Source organism: Quercus suber, unplaced genomic scaffold (assembly GCF_002906115.3).
Source record: "Quercus suber isolate HL8 unplaced genomic scaffold, Cork oak 2.0 scaffold_68, whole genome shotgun sequence".
NCBI lineage: Eukaryota > Viridiplantae > Streptophyta > Magnoliopsida > Fagales > Fagaceae > Quercus > Quercus suber.
The window spans coordinates 246,525-266,436 of record NW_027069533.1 but is presented as its reverse complement, the minus strand read 5'-3'; the positions used below and the strand labels follow the sequence as shown (position 1 = coordinate 266,436).

Here is a 19,912-nt window from a genome sequence, read left to right as displayed (position 1 = left end):
TACTATGTTCTATAAGGTATAAAATAAGGATAAATAGTGAATGTGCTCTAGCTCAAATGGCACCTCATCCCCTTCTAAGAGCAGGTAGAGGGTGAAAGTATAAGTTCAAGACCCATTGGGGTGCATGTGTAATTACCAATAGAAAGATAAACAGACAAGTACATGGTTTTTAATGAAATAAGCATTTATTGGCTATAGATTGATAGAATCTAACAATTCTTTTGTACCCTAAATTCTTACCTTTTTCTTTTTATTCTTAACTGTGCAGTGCTGTTGTTTTTGATAATGAAAATTCAACTATTCATATCGACGCAGTTGTTGATCCTTTAAGTCCATCTGGCCAGAAGTTGTCTTCAATTCTTAGGGTTCTGCAGAAATACATTCAGCCTAGCATGAGGATTGTACTAAATCCATTGGTGAGTTAATGGTCACTTCTACTTGAATGTTTTTTTTTTTTTTGATAGGTGAAGAAAAGTTTGATTAAAACAATAGGATGGCCAAGTGTGAAGTACATTGATTATTTGAGATGTCTTGATCATCCCTTGTGTCATGCCTAATTCTTGTTTTAAACTCTTCTTACATTTGTGATATTTGAAACATGTTGCATGGTCGAATTCCCATGTCCTTAGGCTTGGGTTTTTTTTTTTTATAGAGGAGCTATCTTTCTCATCCAGTGTGCTGCAAGGGAAGGAGTTGACAGCTGCATATTTATAAAAAATGAAATGCAGTCCTTCCTTATAGATATTATGCTCCCATTTTACGTTAAATTTCTGTCATATTATACTCCCATTTTACGTTAAATTTCCTGACAGATTCACTCAGCTGTGCATGTTTCTTCCTGTACTTATATCAAATAATTGGGTAAAGTTGTATCTACTTTTTGAGGGACTAACATATTTATATTTTTATATCCTCGCAGAGCTCGCTTGTTGATCTTCCTCTCAAGAATTACTACAGATATGTAGTACCAACTATGGTATAGCCAAGGCTTGTGATTCTAAAAAATATCCTGATTTGAGTACCCATGCTTGGTGTCTTAGTTCTGTTCTGATTTGCAGGATGATTTCAGTGGTACTGACTATACAATAAATGGCCCTAAAGCATTTTTTGCTAACATGCCATTGTCCAAAACCCTCACCATGAACCTTGATGTTCCTGAGCCTTGGCTTGTTGAGCCTGTTATTGCTGTGTATGTTTCATACTTTTTATAAGTTATTGTGTTATTGTTATCATTTCTTTGTTCTGTACAAATGTAGAAGGCTTTCATTTCTCCAATACAAGTTTTATCTATGACATTTCTTGACATTTTCCCTTTCTTATGTCGGTTTTAAATCTTCAGCCATGACCTGGATAATATTTTGCTTGAAAACCTCGGTGACACAAGGACATTGCAAGCTGTGTTTGATCTTGAAGCTCTTGTCCTCACTGGTAAGGTTGTTTTTGTTCAACTGAACTGAAATATGGTGATTTATGACTGAATAATGAGATGAAGGGTATGCTACCAGTTCTTTAATAGTCAAATTAATGAGCCACCTTTACCAGGTCATTGTTCTGAGAAAGATCATGATCCTCCTCGAGGCCTTCAGTTGATTCTTGGAACTAAGAGTACACCCCACTTGGTTGATACTATTGTGATGGCCAATCTGGGTTATTGGCAAATGAAAGTCTCTCCTGGAGTCTGGTATTTGCAACTTGCTCCAGGTAGGAGTTCTGAGCTTTATGTACTGAAGGATGATGGTGATGGAAGTCAGGAGAACCAATTTTCAAAACGTATCACTATTAGTGATTTGCGGGGTAAAGTGGTTCATTTGGAAGTAATGAAAAAAAAGGGAAAGGAGCATGACAAATTGCTGGTTCCTGATGATGATGACAATTCAGAAGAAGAGAAAGTGAGTACTTGTTATCTTGGCTGAAAGTTGTCCACATCATATTAGTGAATAAGGTTTGCCAGAGAATTGTGTACTATTTTGTGTTGGAGTAGCCTTATAAAATCCCTTTATCAAATTTTTTTAGGGAAATGGCTGGAACTCCAATTTCTTGAAATGGGCTTCTGGATTTATTGGTGGCAGTGAGCAATCAAGAAAGAGTGAGAGCACTTCAGTGGTGAGGAATTTATTTTTTCATCCTCCCCATCCTCATTTTATGTGAATTCACTTGCTCTTATTTGGTTTGTATTTCAAGCCATCTACTGAATCATACAGATGCACTATAAATCATATAATTCACCATTAGCTTTTTCTGATCTACAATTCTCATGGTAGCATTAGAACTTATTACCTCACTGTCCGCCCCTTATTAGAAGGAGATGCCACTTGGTAAAAGATCATTGGCAAATTATGATATTGATCTGTGATTTATTTTAGTAGTGATAATCTTACCTTTTTCACTTCAGGAGCAAGGAAAGGGTGGGCGACATGGAAAAACAATTAATATTTTTTCTATCGCTTCTGGACACCTGTGAGTGTTTGTGTTCCTTTATCTTTCACTCTAATTGTATATAATTCTCTAAACAATTTTCTGCCTTATCAGTTTATTATTTTGACCTTATGTTTGAAATATACATACATATGTATATGGGAGTATACATTTACATCAGGTTTCAACTTTAGTTAATAACTTTACTCTTATCAGTCTCATGTCTTTACATGGTAGAGAATACTATATGTGGTCAATCCCGATTAGTTTGTAGAGGATCCACAGCTGATCCCAAAAGTAATGGGATTAAGGGTCTGCTTGATACAACTTATTTTGGAAGGTTTTATGAAAATGGGCTATTTGGAAAAGATGTGCCTAGGAAAAAGTGGGGTTAAAAGCTGTGCATTGCCGCCCTCTCAAATAGGCACTAATGCATTGTTGTTATATTCAAACTAACAATATTTGACTCATAAAAAAAATCAGATTGTTTCATTACCTAGTTTGGTTTAAAAGAGTCAGTATTTATTCAAGGGGAGCCTTAGTGCATTTATATACCAAAAATGCACCTACACCTTTTGATTTATTTTTTTGGTATATTTTTCCAAAAATTTTTTGTGTGAGAGAGAGGAGGAGCCCTAGTGCATTTATACTCCAAAAATGCACCTACACCTTTTGATTTATTTTTTTGGTAGAGTTTTCCAAAAACTTTTTGTGTGAGAGAGAGGGCTCTATACCTCTGCTGATATTGATAGTTAATGATTTGAGGAGATGCAATTGTTAGGATGTTTGGCTTGTGATAATTTTCAGACATTGTGATTGTGTCTGAACAAACACACACACACACACACACACACACACAAAAACCCACCCATTGCCAATGCAAATTTCTATGTGGCAGAGAAACCTACTTATCCTCCACAAAGATAACTGCACGCTTGTACAAATATTGAAATTCATACTTTATTTTATATACTAATTTTTATGGTTTGACCAAGTGGTACTTTGTGTGTGTGTGTGTGTGTGTGTGTGTGTGTGAAATATGCATTGTTTTTGGGGGGGGTAACATTCTAATGATATGTTCTTGCAGGTATGAACGATTTCTGAAAATCATGATTCTAAGTGTCCTAAAGAACACACGTCGTCCTGTTAAATTTTGGTTCATAAAGAACTACCTCTCTCCTCAGTTTAAGGTTTTGTATATCTAAGCTATATATATTGAAGGTGTCTTATGGTCATTCAATTTAATAAAGAAAAAATAAATCTTTCTTCCTCTCTCTTCGTTATTGATATACAATGCAGGATGTGATTCCACATATGGCACAAGAATATGGTTTTGATTATGAGTTAATCACCTACAAGTGGCCCACATGGTTGCATAAGCAGAAAGAGAAACAGCGAATTATTTGGGCCTATAAGATCTTGTTCCTTGATGTTATCTTCCCTATTTCTTTGGAAAAGGTGTGAATTTTTCTTAGTTCTACTTTAGAATAGTATCCTCCATTGTTGCTTCTTTATCTTCTATCACTTGCCAGCTTAACGCATATGGTATGCTAAAAAATAATCAATATCTGCAGGTCATTTTTGTTGATGCGGATCAAATTGTCAGGGCAGACATGGGAGAACTCTATGACATGGATATAAAAGGAAGACCTCTTGCTTATACTCCTTTTTGTGACAACAACAAGGATATGGATGGATATCGATTTTGGAGACAAGTAGATTCCACTTTCTATATTAATTTTAATTCTTATGTAGATCTTAATTGTAGGTGTTTGGTCATTACACATAATTGTCTGTTAATAAACCTCGGTGTATTTATATTCCTTTATTTTCTGTGGAACAGGGTTTCTGGAAAGAGCATTTACGGGGAAGACCATATCATATCAGGTATGTTGCTACTTTTGTTTATTTTGTTGCTAAAATGATGGATCCTCAAAAATTCAGTTGGGCTTAACAATCCGCTATGCTTTTTCCAGTGCTTTATATGTTGTTGATCTGAAGAAATTCCGAGAGACTGCAGCAGGAGATAATCTAAGAGTTTTCTATGAAAGCCTTAGCAAGGATCCCAACAGTTTATCTAATCTGGATCAGGCAAGTGGTTAAGTTCAAGATGTTTTCTTTCTTCTTTTCATTTGAGTTCATTTTGTGTGCCTTAACAACCCAGTTCCTCATGCGTCAGCAATATCATGTTTCCCTTAATTATTGAACAATTACTAAATATTAGAATTGGTTCCCTCTTGTTTGGATGACTTGTGAAAATGATTAGTTTCGTTTTGTGTCAGTACCTTTGGATTCATCTTGTATGCATCCTTTAAATTAGTAGTTCCTCACATGTCAGCAATTTCATGCTGAAGTGGTTATTTTGAAGTAAGCTCAATTAAAAAGGACTTATACACATGGGACTGATAAGCAGTTGTAAAAGTAAGGGATTCGCCTCTATATAACCACAATTTAAAGTGTCTGCAAACATGATGCCATAGTATAAACCACTTGTTTTTAAGCAAAAAGAGTACTTGAAAGTACTGATACCAAATGGGGGCTAAACAATGCTTTAGAATAACTCTTGATTTTGGCTTTGCTTTGCTTTTTTTTTTTTTTTTTTTTTTTCTGCTTCTGTTCAAAGTTCCTTTGCTGAATACCTATATTCTTATTTCAGGATCTTCCAAACTATGCTCAGCATACAGTACCCATTTTCTCATTACCGCAAGAATGGCTATGGTGTGAGTCATGGTGTGGTAATGCCACAAAATCAAAAGCAAAAACCATCGATCTTTGCAACAACCCCATGACAAAGGAACCGAAGCTTCAGGTAGATGTTTGTTCCTTTGAGTTATTTTCCTTCTTCCTTTAAATGCTTGCACCATGGAATAATCAATGTGGTCGTCTTTTCCACCCAGAGATTGGGCATTTACTAACTTTTGTTCTGAATCTCACAGGGTGCTAGAAGAATAGTTTCCGAGTGGCCTGATCTCGACTCGGAAGCAACAGGATTCACTGCAAAATTCTTAGGTGATGAAGTGGAACTCCAAGAGCCATCTCCTAACCAATCACAGACTTCTACAAGTAAAACTTTTTCTGAGGTAGACTTAGAATCAAAGGCAGAGAGTTCTTCCAAGGTAGACTTGGAATCAAAAGAAGAGAGTTCTTCTGAGGTTGACTTGGAAACAAAGGCAGAGTTGTGAATATAATATACAAACAATATCAGTTCAAAGTTAATTGAACCTTTTAGTGAGATCTGGAGGCATTCAGTAAACTTTGCCGTCCTTGTACTTGACTTCAAGGTAGTGTTTCTTTCCACCAGGAGCTTAGATGGCAAAGGAGGGATTTTGAGCTCAGCAGCTATTGCCTTCAAATAAGCTGTGGAGATGTGCCATACCCAGCTGATTTTTGCATAGGTTTGCCTCAGTAGTTACTTCCTAGAAACCAATAGTTCATAAATGAAGTTATATGAATTTAGTAGAACTTGCTTATTTTATCATCTGCCCTTGGGCATATGATTCTTATTTGAGGTACTCGAAAGGCTCTGGGGAAACTCTTTGGAGTTATTATAATGCGGGAGACATGGGAAAAATACAAGAAAATAGTTTCCATGTACAATTTTGAGGCAATTATTGTTGTATGCATCAAGCTAGCACAGTTCCTAACCAAAATTAATTCTCAGTAGTGTGTTTCATCGGATTTCAGTTGGATTTGTTTCATCACAAACCTTTTTTTTTTTTTTTTTTTTCTTTTTTGAGAAGGATTTTTAAATGGCACATCCAAATGAGTTATAACTCAAATAACACATCATTACCTTATAATAGTAGGGTGCATGTGAGGTCGTAGGTTCAAGACTCACTGATATGTGTATCTTGCTGAGAGTATGTGGCTTTTAGCCTTTCACATATTCCACCAGTGGGGTGTGAGTGAGAAGGAATCAGTCAGCATAGTGCAACAGGGACTCCTGCTACATTGAACTTCTCTCTGGCCCTTCACCCATCCAACGTAGCCCCGGGGCTTGCAATTACTAACCTATAATCTCAGTTGCTCTTCAACTGATGTTTAAACTTTAAAGAGCCTGGTGGCCTGGATTTTATCTTATGGAATGCCTGGATTTTGATTAGGCCTACTTGATTTTTTGGCGACCTGGGATGGGATGACATTTTTAAGTTATGGTGCCGACAAATATATTAGTGGTTACCTCACTACCCTATCCAAACAAAGCGTGCTTCAATTGCCCTCAAGAAGTGTCCAATGTTCATAAATTATCTCCCCTCAAATCACACTTCAGAGTGTTGTCACTTAAAATTTTATTTCATATATAAGAAAACTAATTTTAAATAATGGGGTATAAATATAATATGTATTTTTAGATTCATGAAAAACTAAATTCTCAGTGTGTTTAATGCCCGTTTCAAAGACAAATGGAGATATAAATCAACCTCTCCCCCTAAAAAAAACAAAAGGAGAGAGAAGGGTATAGCTACACTAGATATTTGAAACATAAAGTTGTCAAAAGTAAATGATAGATTACAAAAGGAAATGATCGGCTTCAAACAACTAAAATCTTTAACAAAATATAACTTCCATTCCATTTCCGGACCTGTCTTTCATCCTGTTTTGCTATTAAGATTATGCATGCATCTAAAATGTGAGTGACACTGATTATTTTTGTGTTGGCAAAAAGCTGAAAACCAATATTGCATAGGCCTCTTTGCCGCAATCATGACTTTCCCCTTGATATAATGATGCACGTGAGGTGAGGCACAGTTAAATTGCTCCTCATTATAAAGCATGATTATGAGAAAGGGTTAGCTTCTTCTGTTTGACTCAATGTTTATAGAGCCAAGAAGCTCTCTCCTCTGATGATGAGCCAAGTCCTTGTGATTGCCACTCAAATGAATAATGCACGGAAGTTTTTATTTGTGGCATCAAGGTCATCACCGCTTGCATGCTTAATAATTGCTCTCAATTCCTCAATGTCATCAATGTATTGCCCCAGTGTTGCAAGAGTCAGATGCTACCAACTCGATATTTTAACCTTTTTTTTTTTTTTTTTTTTAAATTTTTTGAGGAAAAACTAGATATTTTAACCTAAGCTGAATTCCTTGCACATTTGTCATTCCAGAATATGCATCAAAAAATATTTATTGGCATGTTGATATGAGAAACAATTTGTCCCAACCTAAGAAAAAGTTAACCACATATACGATATACCCCAAAACATGTAAGCATGAATTAATCAAGTTGTAATTGAGGCTCACCGTAATCACTTTTATATATATATATATATATAGTCCAATCCAACCTACTAAACACCCGATCTAGGACTCTGCATGCGTACATACAATACACACTTGTCTAATTCAATCCACATAATTCCAAAATTTCATTGCCCACCATTTGTTGCTTGCCAACATGCTTGTGGATTTTGACATTGTGCATACATGGTGGAAACATATACTTAACTTCAATCAAATGAGAGACAGCCAAAGACGTGTTGGGATCAATCTGCTCCTCGGCCACGATTTACCACTCTTGTATATGCAAGTCGAATGCTTTGTGTCTAATCAAACTACCTGAGGTTAGTGCACTTAAGAGTCAGCCACTTTGCCAAGAGGTACAAAAATACAATCTGAATTATACCTTACAGGATTTGAGATCAGGAAATAAGAGCCAATTATTGATTGTCCAATCTTCTGTGTCATCCCAGATTACCAGGGTTTCAAGCTTCACTTGTATTGTTAATTGAGTTTTCAGCTGAATTTGTGGTAACAATGGTTTAATAACTGATCTTTTTTTAGATATGGTAGAATTTAGATGTGGTAGAATTTATGATTGTTTATTATCAGGTTAAGACATCAATTGGTTTTTGGTGTAGGCAGATTTTAAAATTTAGATATCTTATTCGATGACAAGATACTTTACCAAGTGAACTAACTGATAATTGATATATTTGTACTAAATCATGATGTATTACAATTTAGAAACTTTATAAGGTCCCTTATACAACAACAAAAGACTTTATCATAATTAATTATGATGAGTTTATGCTAAATAGAAATAGACAAATAGAACATAATCGTACACGACACACAAAAAATTTATACGATTCAGCCTTATACCCATATTTAGGGAGTTGCACAACATTCTCACAAAACTCGCTCTAAATAAACTCTAAAGAGCTTTATTCATCAAAGGGCACAGCTACAAACTTGTGGCTTGAACTCTCTCTATCAAATTAGGAATTATGTCCGGATAAATATCCAACAAAGTTGGCACAAAATTCCTAATACCAACTAAACTAACTCCTAATAACCGAATTCAATAGGCATCAACATCAAGCCTCACCTTATAACAAACTTAATTTGGCCATGCTTTAATTAACTTAATGTAGACCTCACATGTTTTTGTATAATCTTTTTATATGCTTCTTCCTCCAAACTTAGGTTTTTGCAGTTGATTAGCTTCCAAAGAAAGAATTGATAAAATTGCTTTCCCAAGGAGAGAATGTTAAAGATAATGGTTCATATTCTGAATTGAAATTAATATTCGTCTCTAGCCTAGAGACCTCATAAGTGAAGTGAGTGAAGCAAAGCCCATGAGGCCCAATGCGACTTATTTAAATTTTTTTTTTCTTGGGTTGAGTTATAGGTTAATGGGGGTGTGGGAGCGAATCCCTTGCGGTATGGGATGGGTATAATGATAAATTTCAATGAATCGGATTAAGATTTCTATGAAGGCACCATAAAATAATTGTACATTTTTTGATAGTGACAATTTTTTCCGCTAGCTACTGTGCTTGTAGACACATTGCCAAACCACGAAAAATATATTTGGGTTGATTTTCACTCTTTAGTTTCTATATTTTTCATTAATATTGCTAAAATCCATAATATTCAATAGAGAACAAAAGGATTACCATTTGTTAACCAAAAACAACACTAACGATACCAACACCCATTGTGGGTCAAACCCTGTAGTGGATAACATATTGGACATTTTTATTTATATGCATTTGGATCCTGATTCAGCCTTCGTAAACTTTTTTTTCTTCTTCATCAAATTATAGAATAGATATATGTAGTAACAATTTAACCCGACAATACCAACACCAATGCATAACGAATCAAGACCATTGAGTGGAGACTTACACATATAGGTTTTAGTGGCTGTTTCTCATATTGACCATCTGAACTCTTTTGTTTCTCTTTTGTTTTAAGCTTTTAGTTGCAACCTATGTACGGCTTTTCACATTTGATTCTTCCATGAATTCCTGGAAAAATAAGTTCATCAGATTAAATTCAGGATCCAAAAAAAAAAAAAAAAATGGCATGTTAAATCAATGAATTTTCAATTCAAAAATATCTAAATATAATTAGTTAATTCTATACAATAAATCAAATACTCTTTGTAGGGTTGTCCACAGGTCGGTCCAAGTCAGGTTTGTGCCCAACTCAAACCGACTCAACAACTTCAGGTGGAACAGTAGTTGACCTGGCCCACTACCGGCTGTTAGAAAGCACAGATTGAGTTGGTTTTAGTTCAGGTGGGCGGTGCACTCGATTTCAGTTAAAATCAACCGAGAGCAGTGGTCTTAAATGATAGTAGGGATTTGGTCGGATCTCAACGAATGTCTTCAAGATCTCGCTAGATCTACGTCTAAGAGAGAGGGGGAGGGCAATGAACTACGAGCTTTCGGAGGGGAGGTTGGTCAGGTCAGTTGGACTCGGTTTTTCATGCAAAGACCCGTCAACTTACCTGCTAATTTCGGTTCCTGGACATGGAGGTCCACCATCGATCTTCACCAGCATCAAGTCAGACACTTTTCGATTCAGGCTAGGCGGTTTAGGTAGGTAGGTCAATTGCAGGTCAAACTTGGACACCACTAACTCTTTGGATAAACAAAAAATTATGATATATACTCTTATTTTTTGGCTAAAATATTATTTTCATCCCTAGACTTTATCAAAAGTTAATTTTTCATTCCTATACTAAACTTTAGAAAGAAATTTTTCAATAGTTTAGAAGTGAAATATATATAAAGTTCAAGAACAGAAAGTGAAATGTTTTGATAGTTTATGGACGACAAACAAATTTTTTAAAGTTTAAACACGAAAAACGAACTTCATGAAAATTTTAGGAACAAAAATAATATTTTAACCTTATTTCTGTAAAAAATTTGTGATAAAATAAGTGTATGTATATACAATACACTCTCACATGTGGGATTTCAGATATGTAAGAGCATCTCCAATAGATGAGCTATAACCAAAATCCGCTTTATTTTCGAGAGTAAAACCTAAAAACACAACTCCAACAATCTCTTTAAAGTTCAAAAAGTGTTTTGCTAATGGACCATCACTCTCTTTGTCTAGAGTGCTACTATTCATTGGCAAAAGAATTTACTTGAATAAAATATTCATTGGCAAAACAAATAAAAATGATTATTTTAAATGGGATAGAGAAATGGTAGAGAATTTGTTGAAAAGTGTATTTAAAAAAATAAATAGGTAAAAAATGCAAATTACTATTTACTCTTCAAACAATACAAAAATATAAAGAATATGTCAGAGATGCCTTAATATGTGGTCTCCGCGTCTTACCTGCTGATCCAAATGTGAACTCACATCCTTCATTGTAATCGACTCATGAGTCTAATCATTGGTAAGAATAGTGGCTCCCCTCCAAAGTCCAAAGCTTTCAATATTGAGGTCTTTATCCTTGTCCATGTCCATGAAGAAATGCATGGAGGTAAGGCAAAGCAAATAAAGTTTGTACTAAAATCATAACAAGGGGGTCCACTAGAGATTGATAATAAAATTTGTATGGATACATTTTTTTTGGATTTGTGAAAAATGGGGTAATTTGAATTTGACCTGTTAAAATGAAAGGTTGACATTTTTTAGGGGGAAATTTTTTTATTTTCCTAATTTGGTTTTAAATTTGTTTTTTTCACAAATTTTCACTTGCAAATCTTTTTCAATATGCTTCACTTTCTCGGTTTCTTCTCTTCACTATTCTTAATCTCTCTCTTTTTCTCTTTATCCGGTGAGGGTTGATCTTTGTCTGCTAGCATTGACATTTATTTTATTTTTTTAATTCTCTTAAAAAAAATTTAATTACTCTTTTTTCTTTTAAAAAAAAATTCTCATATTGAATTTTCTTTTGTTATCTATACTGCATAAAAACCTCTAATAAGTTCATTATGTAGATTCTATATTTAAAAAAATATTGTAAATATTTTGTTTAATAATATTTGTGAAATTTCTTTGCTGTTGCTTATTTTCTGTAAGATATTATTTTCTTTTAAAAACTCTTTTTAAACTTATTTAAATTATTTAAGCTAAACAAACACTGTCCAACGTAACCTTTGTATGATCCTACCATGATTTCATTTTCTAAGAAAAATTTGAAATATTATCATTCTATTAACTTTACTTCACATTTTATACTATAACATTGTAAGATTTATATATTATTTAACTTTTATATTTGAGTGTTTTTATCTTTATTTTTTCTCCCTTTTTTTTTTGTATTGAAAAAACAAAACAAAAGATTATGCTCAAGTTTCTTTTTATTTATTTTATGTGAAAAGTATGAATCATAATAGGTTGAACCAACTTGTCAAAGATCTTGAAAGTGTTATAAGATATGCGACCCATTTTAGTTTACTCAAACCTAATTTGACCCATATGTATGCAAGTAAGCCACAACTGAATCCAACTAACTTAACCCATTTTTCAGGTCTACTACACACAAAGTGATCAAAATAACCTGGGAATCTCCAAAATGAACAAAATATGTTCAAAATTTTTAATATGATTGAGATGCATGTCATTAAAACCACCAAAGTGACAAATATATGCCCCAAACCATTGACAATTTGACATCATGAAAATACCCCCTTGAAACCTCCAAAATGACAACCTTATACCTTAGAACTTTAGGAATCATCTCCAAACTTTTAGAAGTCGCACCCAAAAAAAAAAAAAAAAACTTTCAAGTTTCATATGGAGGGTTCAAGTGTTTGTAGTTATGCATATGAATGTGTAAGTTTAGGTAAATGATTTTTGTTAAGTATTTTATTTATTTATGCTACTGCACTATTAATTTAATTGTGCTTATTAGTGTAATTTTCTATAATTTACTTTGATTTTACTTATTTATTAAGTTAATTTTGTTGTAATATATAAAATATGGGAACATTTGTGATTTTTCATAGAAGCCAAATGCTAAAAAAAATTTCTAGATAATTTGCATGAACACAGCCAAACTCCATGAAACAAACATTTTTTCCATTCAACTGAAAAAAATTTCCTTAAAAAAAATTTATGTCAAAATAAACAAAACCTAAATCTTGTTGTGCGTGCTAGTGTATATGACCAGCTTATTTACTCAAAAGTGAAGTAAAAAGTGATTTTATTGGAATAAAATCACATTTTGCCTAACTTTTGAGCAAATAAACTGACAATAAATAAGCTGATTATATGCATATTAATGATAGGAACATGACAATCCGTTTACATCCACAAGGTTCGGTTGCAACTTGCAAGCGTATTAATTTTTGCTAAGGTATTTTATATCCAAATCTCTTCGAATATCCGATCAATCTTCTGAGATTATTATATTCCTACCTTCGAATATCTGATCAATCTTTTGAGATTCTTATATTTCCATTTTATTCGTAATGGGTAATTACATGAACAAATCTCTAGATGACAAAGACAGCATGCATCTATGGTAGAATTGTACCAATCTCCACAAACACACACAAACAAAAAAAAAATGTGGTAGAATTGTACCATAAAAGGATTTTTTTTTTCCATGTCCTATAAAAGCTATAAAATAAAATAAACAAAATTAAAGAGCATGGGCCCTTTTCATATCAACTTGGGTGCATTTGTCAATTTTTAAAGTGAGCTTCCGGCAGGTTCAGCTAGAGAGTGGAGAATTTTAGTTGTCACCATCATTGAATATTTAGATGTGGTAGTCATTACAATCAAAGCTGTCCGGCAACACCTTTTCTCTTTCTTTCTTTTTTCTTTTTTTTTTCTTTTTTTTTCTTCTTCTTCTTTTCAACGCCCATAGCTTTAATCACTCCCTCCTTGATGCAATATTGCAATGGTATTATGCAAACTTTATAAGCTATTTTGAATCTTTACTGTGAGCTATAATATCAAACTGGCTTGGAAAGCCATTACTTAGCATTTGCATAAGTAAGTGTATAATAGAAAGAAAAAAAATTTTCAATTGTACACATTTAAGTCCCAAAATCACTATTATTAGTTAAGTTAAAGATGTGTAAATTTGCAAAATTATTACAGTAACTATGTAAATAACTGTATATATTTACACGGTTATTCTAGCTTTATATATCATTATGTTAATTTTTTTTCTCTCACCTTTTGTCTCATCAAATTCTCTCTCTCTCTCTCTCTCTCTCTCTCTCCTATGAAGATAATAATAAGCAAATAATGGAAAATGATTATTTAAATAAAATAGAATATATAATATATAATTTGATGTGGGAGTCTTTGAAAAGTGATTGTTTAAAATAGAAAAATTATGTTTTATCCTAAAATAGATAGAAATTTTTGTAAGAGCTAACGCGAATGCTCTTAAGTTAATGTAATTACAAACTTTTGGAATGCTAAAATAGATAGAGATTTTGATATCCATTAGTTTTGGATTCTTAATAAATTTCCAGGCTAACAGTCTCGGTTCTCCCAAAAAAAAAAAATTTAAAAGCTTTGGATTATACTATGATTACTATGATTAGGGGAAAATATACAAGAAAGTTTAACCTTTCTTTTTTACTGGTTAAGGCCTGTGATAAGTCTCGGATTTATATAAACACTTTAAAGGCAGGGAATCTTATTTGTAAAAGTATTAGCCGACCAGTTTATAAAGGAAAAGATACCTTACTTTGGATAGATAATTGGGTTTTTGATAACTATCTGCACTTTTACAATAGTAATGAAAATATGAGGAATATTGATAGGGAATTTAAAAGTTAGTGATACTATTGAACTTGAAGACAACAAAGGGTGGAATGTGAATAAAATCAAAAGTAATTGGGTTAGAAGTAACATTTGTGATTAGATCAAATTTATTCCCAACAAAATTTTCCTCCAAACGATGCTTCTATTCTTTATATGACGACTTGAATGAGTGTTCTTGTATAGTTTTAATCACATCATCTATTTTAAAGTTATGTAATTTGTTCATTTATGATTTAGACAAAATAAACATGAAAGATCATTTGAATTGTTCCATAATTCTTCAATCTAGGAGAAATTATAAGGTCCTTATGGTAGATAAGTAATGTGGTCTACCATTTCTCTAAAAGACTCTCACCTCACCTATTTAAAATTGTTGAGTTAAAAAACTTTTTTTAAAAAAAAATTGATTACTGGCTCAACAATTTTAAACAAGCAGGAGTCCTTTAGTGGAATGGTAAATAAATAATGTGATTCACCAGAAAACTGTATAATTTCTCCCAATCTAGGCTAGAGAGTGGAGACCAAAAATCACACGAATCATGTCTTTATACATTGTGCTGGCTAATGGTACTGGTCAAAGATGCCACAGTTGTCCATGTAAGAAAAATAATTCAAATTTGTTGATTTGTTTTTGACTGTTTAAATCTATAAATAAATAATATGATAATTATAAATATAAAAGAGGTCGGCGAAGGTGTATCCGTCAATTTTGAGGGGAAGCCACCATAATAGTTTCTTCTTGATAGTGAAATATAATAGTGTTGTTTGTATATGATTGGAAAAGATTGTGGGAGAAAAAATAGTCAATATTTATGGCAATTTAAGTTTTATTTATATATATATATATATATATATTTTTGAGGGAGAAAAAAATGAAAGTGATAATCAATTACCCTCTTTTTGGATGGGAGAGAAAAAGGAGAGAAAGGAAGGTTTTTGGCTTTTTTTGGTTGCTAAATGAACATTATTTTACTGTTACCATAACATTGAATGGACCACACGTGCATAACTAGCTTTCAATCTAGCCACCAACTTAGAAAGCTCAGAGATGGAAATAGGCTCAACCTTTATTACAAGAAAGGCCCATTGGACAGAATAAAAAGTTTTTTTTTTTTTCTTTAAATTTTATTTAAGAAATGGACAAGATAAAATTTAAAACTTAAAAGTACTTCCTTCAACCTTTGAGGAAAAAAAAAAAAAAAAAAAAACCCATGGGTCACCTTTAACATTTTGTCTTTTGACTATTCCTTGATTTTATGCCTCATTGGATATAGTACAGGTCAAATTAATATGCCAACACTACGAGAAGTTAAAAGGTTAATTTGTTCTATCATGGTCTATGTTGGGCGGAATGGTAGCTACCCCTGCCATAAGGACTAGAGGTTATTTATGTGCTTGTTAGTTTGAGTCTCGAGAAATGAGTTTGGGGTGGAAATTAGGTATTAGGATTTCTAAACTAAAAAAATAAAAAATAAAAAGGTTAATTTGTTCCACAAGTTAAGGCTTCAAAATAAGAATTTGGAATCAGTAAGTAATCGCAAACATGATGTGTTATACGGTGTGGAGTTTGTTTTGTTGCATAAAAATGAGAATAGAGTAGCTAGGTTAATGGCTTCATATGCTAGGTTTTGTTGTAATGTTAATGTTTGGTTAGAGGACCTACTCTCTTGTTTTGTTGCTGCTTTGGCAATTGATTGTACAAACTCTTAACTTTGTAAATAATGTTTCTAACCTTTTCTCAACAAAAAAGAAGAAAAAAAGAAGAAGAAGAAGGAGCATTTAAATCATGAATATTATCAAACTAAGTTTTGTAACAAAATGGATAACGATATTTAATAGACTCTTTGATTTTGTTTATCAAAAGAAAAAATATTCTGAAATTTAGTACATAATCAATTATAAAATTACTTTTAGGATTTTAAAGAATGTCAAGTTCGATTTTGATATATTTACCAAATCCAACTACTAAGGCGAAATGAAAATCAATCAATAACTTAATATGTTTCAATTGGCACTAGTTGCTAACATCCCAACCTAACATGATTGGTTTAGATAGCAGATTAGCAGGTTCAAATAAAACCAAACTATACTCAATCCAGAATTAGCTGTATAGTACACGTTTGATGGGGGATCCAATGTCCCTATATCATGCGTTTTATAATTCAGTGACATTTTCCGATTTTTATAATGATTAAAATTAAACCATGATTTGAATTCCTCTCTTCCACTTGATGCAACAAATGAATTTAACTTCAAAAAAAAAAAAGTGTTTCATTAACACAAAAACACATCCCTACAATGAAACTTTACAAAATTTGTTTGTTCTGTGTTTTTTTTTTTTTTTTTTCATTGTAGGTCCATTAATCCAATAATAAGTCTTAAGTCACAAAGGGAGGCATTCCATCTCAATTATCTTAAGAGACCATATGAGTAACCTACCATTCCTAATTTCTTGTCATCCTCTTTCACAAACTTTTTTTTTAGTACTCGTTTAATGGAGAGGAAAAGACTTGACAATAGCATTGAACCAAGTCTCTTGACAATGGTCTCTCAATTATTATGCACATGTGTTGCTCAAATTATATTATCCTACCGACCACGTAATAAGAGATTCAATAATAGAGCTTTAGGGGTCAAAAAGTGCTTTAAGCCTATTAACTCTTTTAATTAAAATTGTTGACAATTTCAATAAAGAGTTTTAAGGTAAAAAATTGAGATTTGGAGCTTTTTGAAAGAAAAATATTATCTACATTTCACGGTTCACTAGGATGGAGCCAAGATTTTTCTTTGGAGGGGCCAAAGCATGCAATAATTTTTTTAAATTTAAAATTAAGAAATATATTAAATTTTAATACTAAATTAATATATAAAAATAAAATTAGAATTCATTCAATACTAACAATATATATATATATATAAAGATTAAAAGTTAAAGTTCAGAGAAAATTCAAATTGATTTCAATTAGATTTTCAATTATGTGCCATGTGTCCCATCTAATTTTAAATTTTTGTGTCAAGTGAATTATTGAGTGTAAAAATTGAAGAGTTCAAATCAAATTAGATTCTAAATTGGATTTTAGTTGAAATCCAATTTTGCGTGATGTGTCCATCTAATTTTTGTGACAAATTATTAAGTGTAAAAACCGAAAAGTCTAAATTCAATTAAATATATGTATATGTATGTATGTGTGCGCACGCGCGTGTGTGTGTATATATATTGAAAGTTCAAAATGTGTATAAAACAGCCTTGAACGTTTAGATTCCAAATTATAAAAATACTAATTCAAGCTTTATATCAAACAATTAATGTGCGGAACATGATAACAAGCTTATAACAGAATTGATAAATAATCTAAGCCAAATGTAAACACATCCACAGCAGTAAATATAAAGTAAAGATAAAGAAAAGGAAGATGCAAACACATGGACAACACACAATGTGTTATCGAAGAGGAAACCGAAGTCCTCGGCGTAAAACCTCTCTACCGCCCTCCAAGCGGTAAATAATCCACTAAAGAATATAGTTGGGATACATGAACAACAAAAGACCCTCCAAGCCTAATCTACCTAAGTACCTAAGCCTTCTAAGTTTCTTGCTCCAACGAGGTTACGCTGAACCTATTTCTTCGTTAGCTTCCCGGATTCCGCTACTATACCATAGCATCAACCAATGTATATTGGTCCCTTCCAAATTGCTTCCCTTAGTACCAAATGAACCTTCTTACAGACGTGAGTGTGGTGAGATAAGGATTTAGCTAAAGACCTCTCAAGAATGTAACAATGGAGAGGAAGAGAGAAAAGGAATTTATAGAGTCTTTAAGGTAAAGATTGGGGATGAGACAATCTTGTTTTTCTCTAGGGTTTCTCTCACAAAATTCTCTCTAGAAGCTCAATTTAGTGGGTATAAGGGTCTATATATAGTGATGTGTGTTTGGAATATGAAGAGTCAGTTTTTGCCAAACAGGGCTGATTGGTGGCTTGGCCTCGCGACTGGTCTGAGTCGTGAGTTCAAGCCGCGAGATAATGACCTAGCCAGCCTGGGACTTTTGTCCTGTAGTGCGACAGCTGGCACGACCCTTCAGCTCCCCATGTGTGCATCTCACGTGCTTGCAGTTGGCGGCTTGCCAGTCACGAGTCAGCCGCGAGTCCTAACCACGAATCTCTGCCTTCTTGCACATACTTGAGCTTTTCTTCACATCTTCTCACACACTACCCTTACAATAATCCCACCTAAATACAGGGTTACTAAGTGCTTAAATTAAAAGCAAATTGGCATGGAATAAAGCCAACAAGATGGTTGATAAATTTCAACCTTACAATCTCCCCCTTTGGCTATTCCGTGACAAAACCCTAAAACAAATTCTATACTTAACGCGTGAGTTGGGAACAGTTGGAAAACTCACTCACACCTAACTCTAAAATATGTGAAGCTTCAGAACCATAAGAACAAGTAACTCCTGAAACACAACAACATAATAAGTTCATTGTATGCAGAAAAATTGTAATACAAACGGAGCAAGCATAATACGATTAAGCACAATAGAGTAAAGCAATAAACCATGGCAAGACCAAAAACAGGTAATCACTTCATACAAGTGATCACAATGTTCATTCACACTTGGAATGAACATCCGGACATTCAAGTTGACAAACACAAGGAAAATCACTTGAATGACCAACACTCAACCAATGCACAATATATGAAGTATGTGCATCTAGGAAAAATCCTACACGGGCACAAGAGTAACAATACTTAAAAAGGAATGTATAGCATTATGTTTGAAGTACTGATATAACAAAGCACAAGGGCTGTATAAAGCATGGTACAAACCACAAAGGCCTACAAGTTCATAAAACCAAACCCTAGAAGCTTACAAAAGCAATATGGGTACAAACCAGAAAAAAATAGAACATATGTTGAATTAACTGAATAACATCATCAAAATATAAATAACCAAAGTGTTAAAACCATTCAAGAGATATGAGTAGATAACCTAAGTGTTAAAAACATTCAAGAGGTATGAGTTTAATCCAAACCAAGACTAAAACCTATTTAACAACAGATAACCAAACCAAAGTAACAAAACTATAACCAAAACATCACATATGATTATGAATCTCTCCCTCAAATAAGCACTCCCCCTCAAGTGCTGGCCAAAAAATCTCTCCCTTTTTGACCGGAATTGCCAAAGGGTCACTGTTGTAACTTGGTGAAAATGCCATCAACTTGAGCTGCTAAAACATCGATCTTGTCTTGCATGACTGCCATTCTCCCTGATTGCTCTCTCTGGCCTTCTCTGAGAGTCTTTTCCAATTCCTCAAGGCGCTTATGGAGGTTCTCAAATAGCATCTCCAACCTATCAAGTTGAGGGGCAGACTGTGCTTGTGTAGTGCTAAGTTGCTGTGATACATGGGTGGCATGTACATGTGAATCTGGCTCAGGAGTAGTAGTAGAAGAGAAATGTGCACTCTTTGGAGTTTTGGATGAATGACTTCTGCTAGCTTGTAGAGTG

At 33.4% G+C, this 19,912-nt stretch overlaps 1 protein-coding gene across 1 annotated transcript in view; it reads left to right on the top strand.

The window, feature by feature from the left end:
- Positions 1 to 6,098, top strand: part of LOC112015872 (UDP-glucose:glycoprotein glucosyltransferase) — a 28,742-nt gene extending 22,644 nt beyond the window's left edge. Inside the window, exons 24-37 of the mRNA XM_024048319.2 lie at positions 269 to 416; positions 920 to 976; positions 1,059 to 1,189; positions 1,340 to 1,428; positions 1,543 to 1,889; positions 2,014 to 2,103; positions 2,393 to 2,457; positions 3,503 to 3,605; positions 3,715 to 3,873; positions 3,990 to 4,130; positions 4,259 to 4,302; positions 4,392 to 4,506; positions 5,072 to 5,224; positions 5,352 to 6,098. Coding sequence (XP_023904087.1) covers positions 269 to 416; positions 920 to 976; positions 1,059 to 1,189; positions 1,340 to 1,428; positions 1,543 to 1,889; positions 2,014 to 2,103; positions 2,393 to 2,457; positions 3,503 to 3,605; positions 3,715 to 3,873; positions 3,990 to 4,130; positions 4,259 to 4,302; positions 4,392 to 4,506; positions 5,072 to 5,224; positions 5,352 to 5,597 — 1,888 coding nt within the window. The 3' untranslated portion in view covers positions 5,598 to 6,098. The remainder of the gene's footprint in view (positions 1 to 268; positions 417 to 919; positions 977 to 1,058; positions 1,190 to 1,339; positions 1,429 to 1,542; positions 1,890 to 2,013; positions 2,104 to 2,392; positions 2,458 to 3,502; positions 3,606 to 3,714; positions 3,874 to 3,989; positions 4,131 to 4,258; positions 4,303 to 4,391; positions 4,507 to 5,071; positions 5,225 to 5,351) is intronic.
- Positions 6,099 to 19,912: the final 13,814 nt, after the last annotated feature.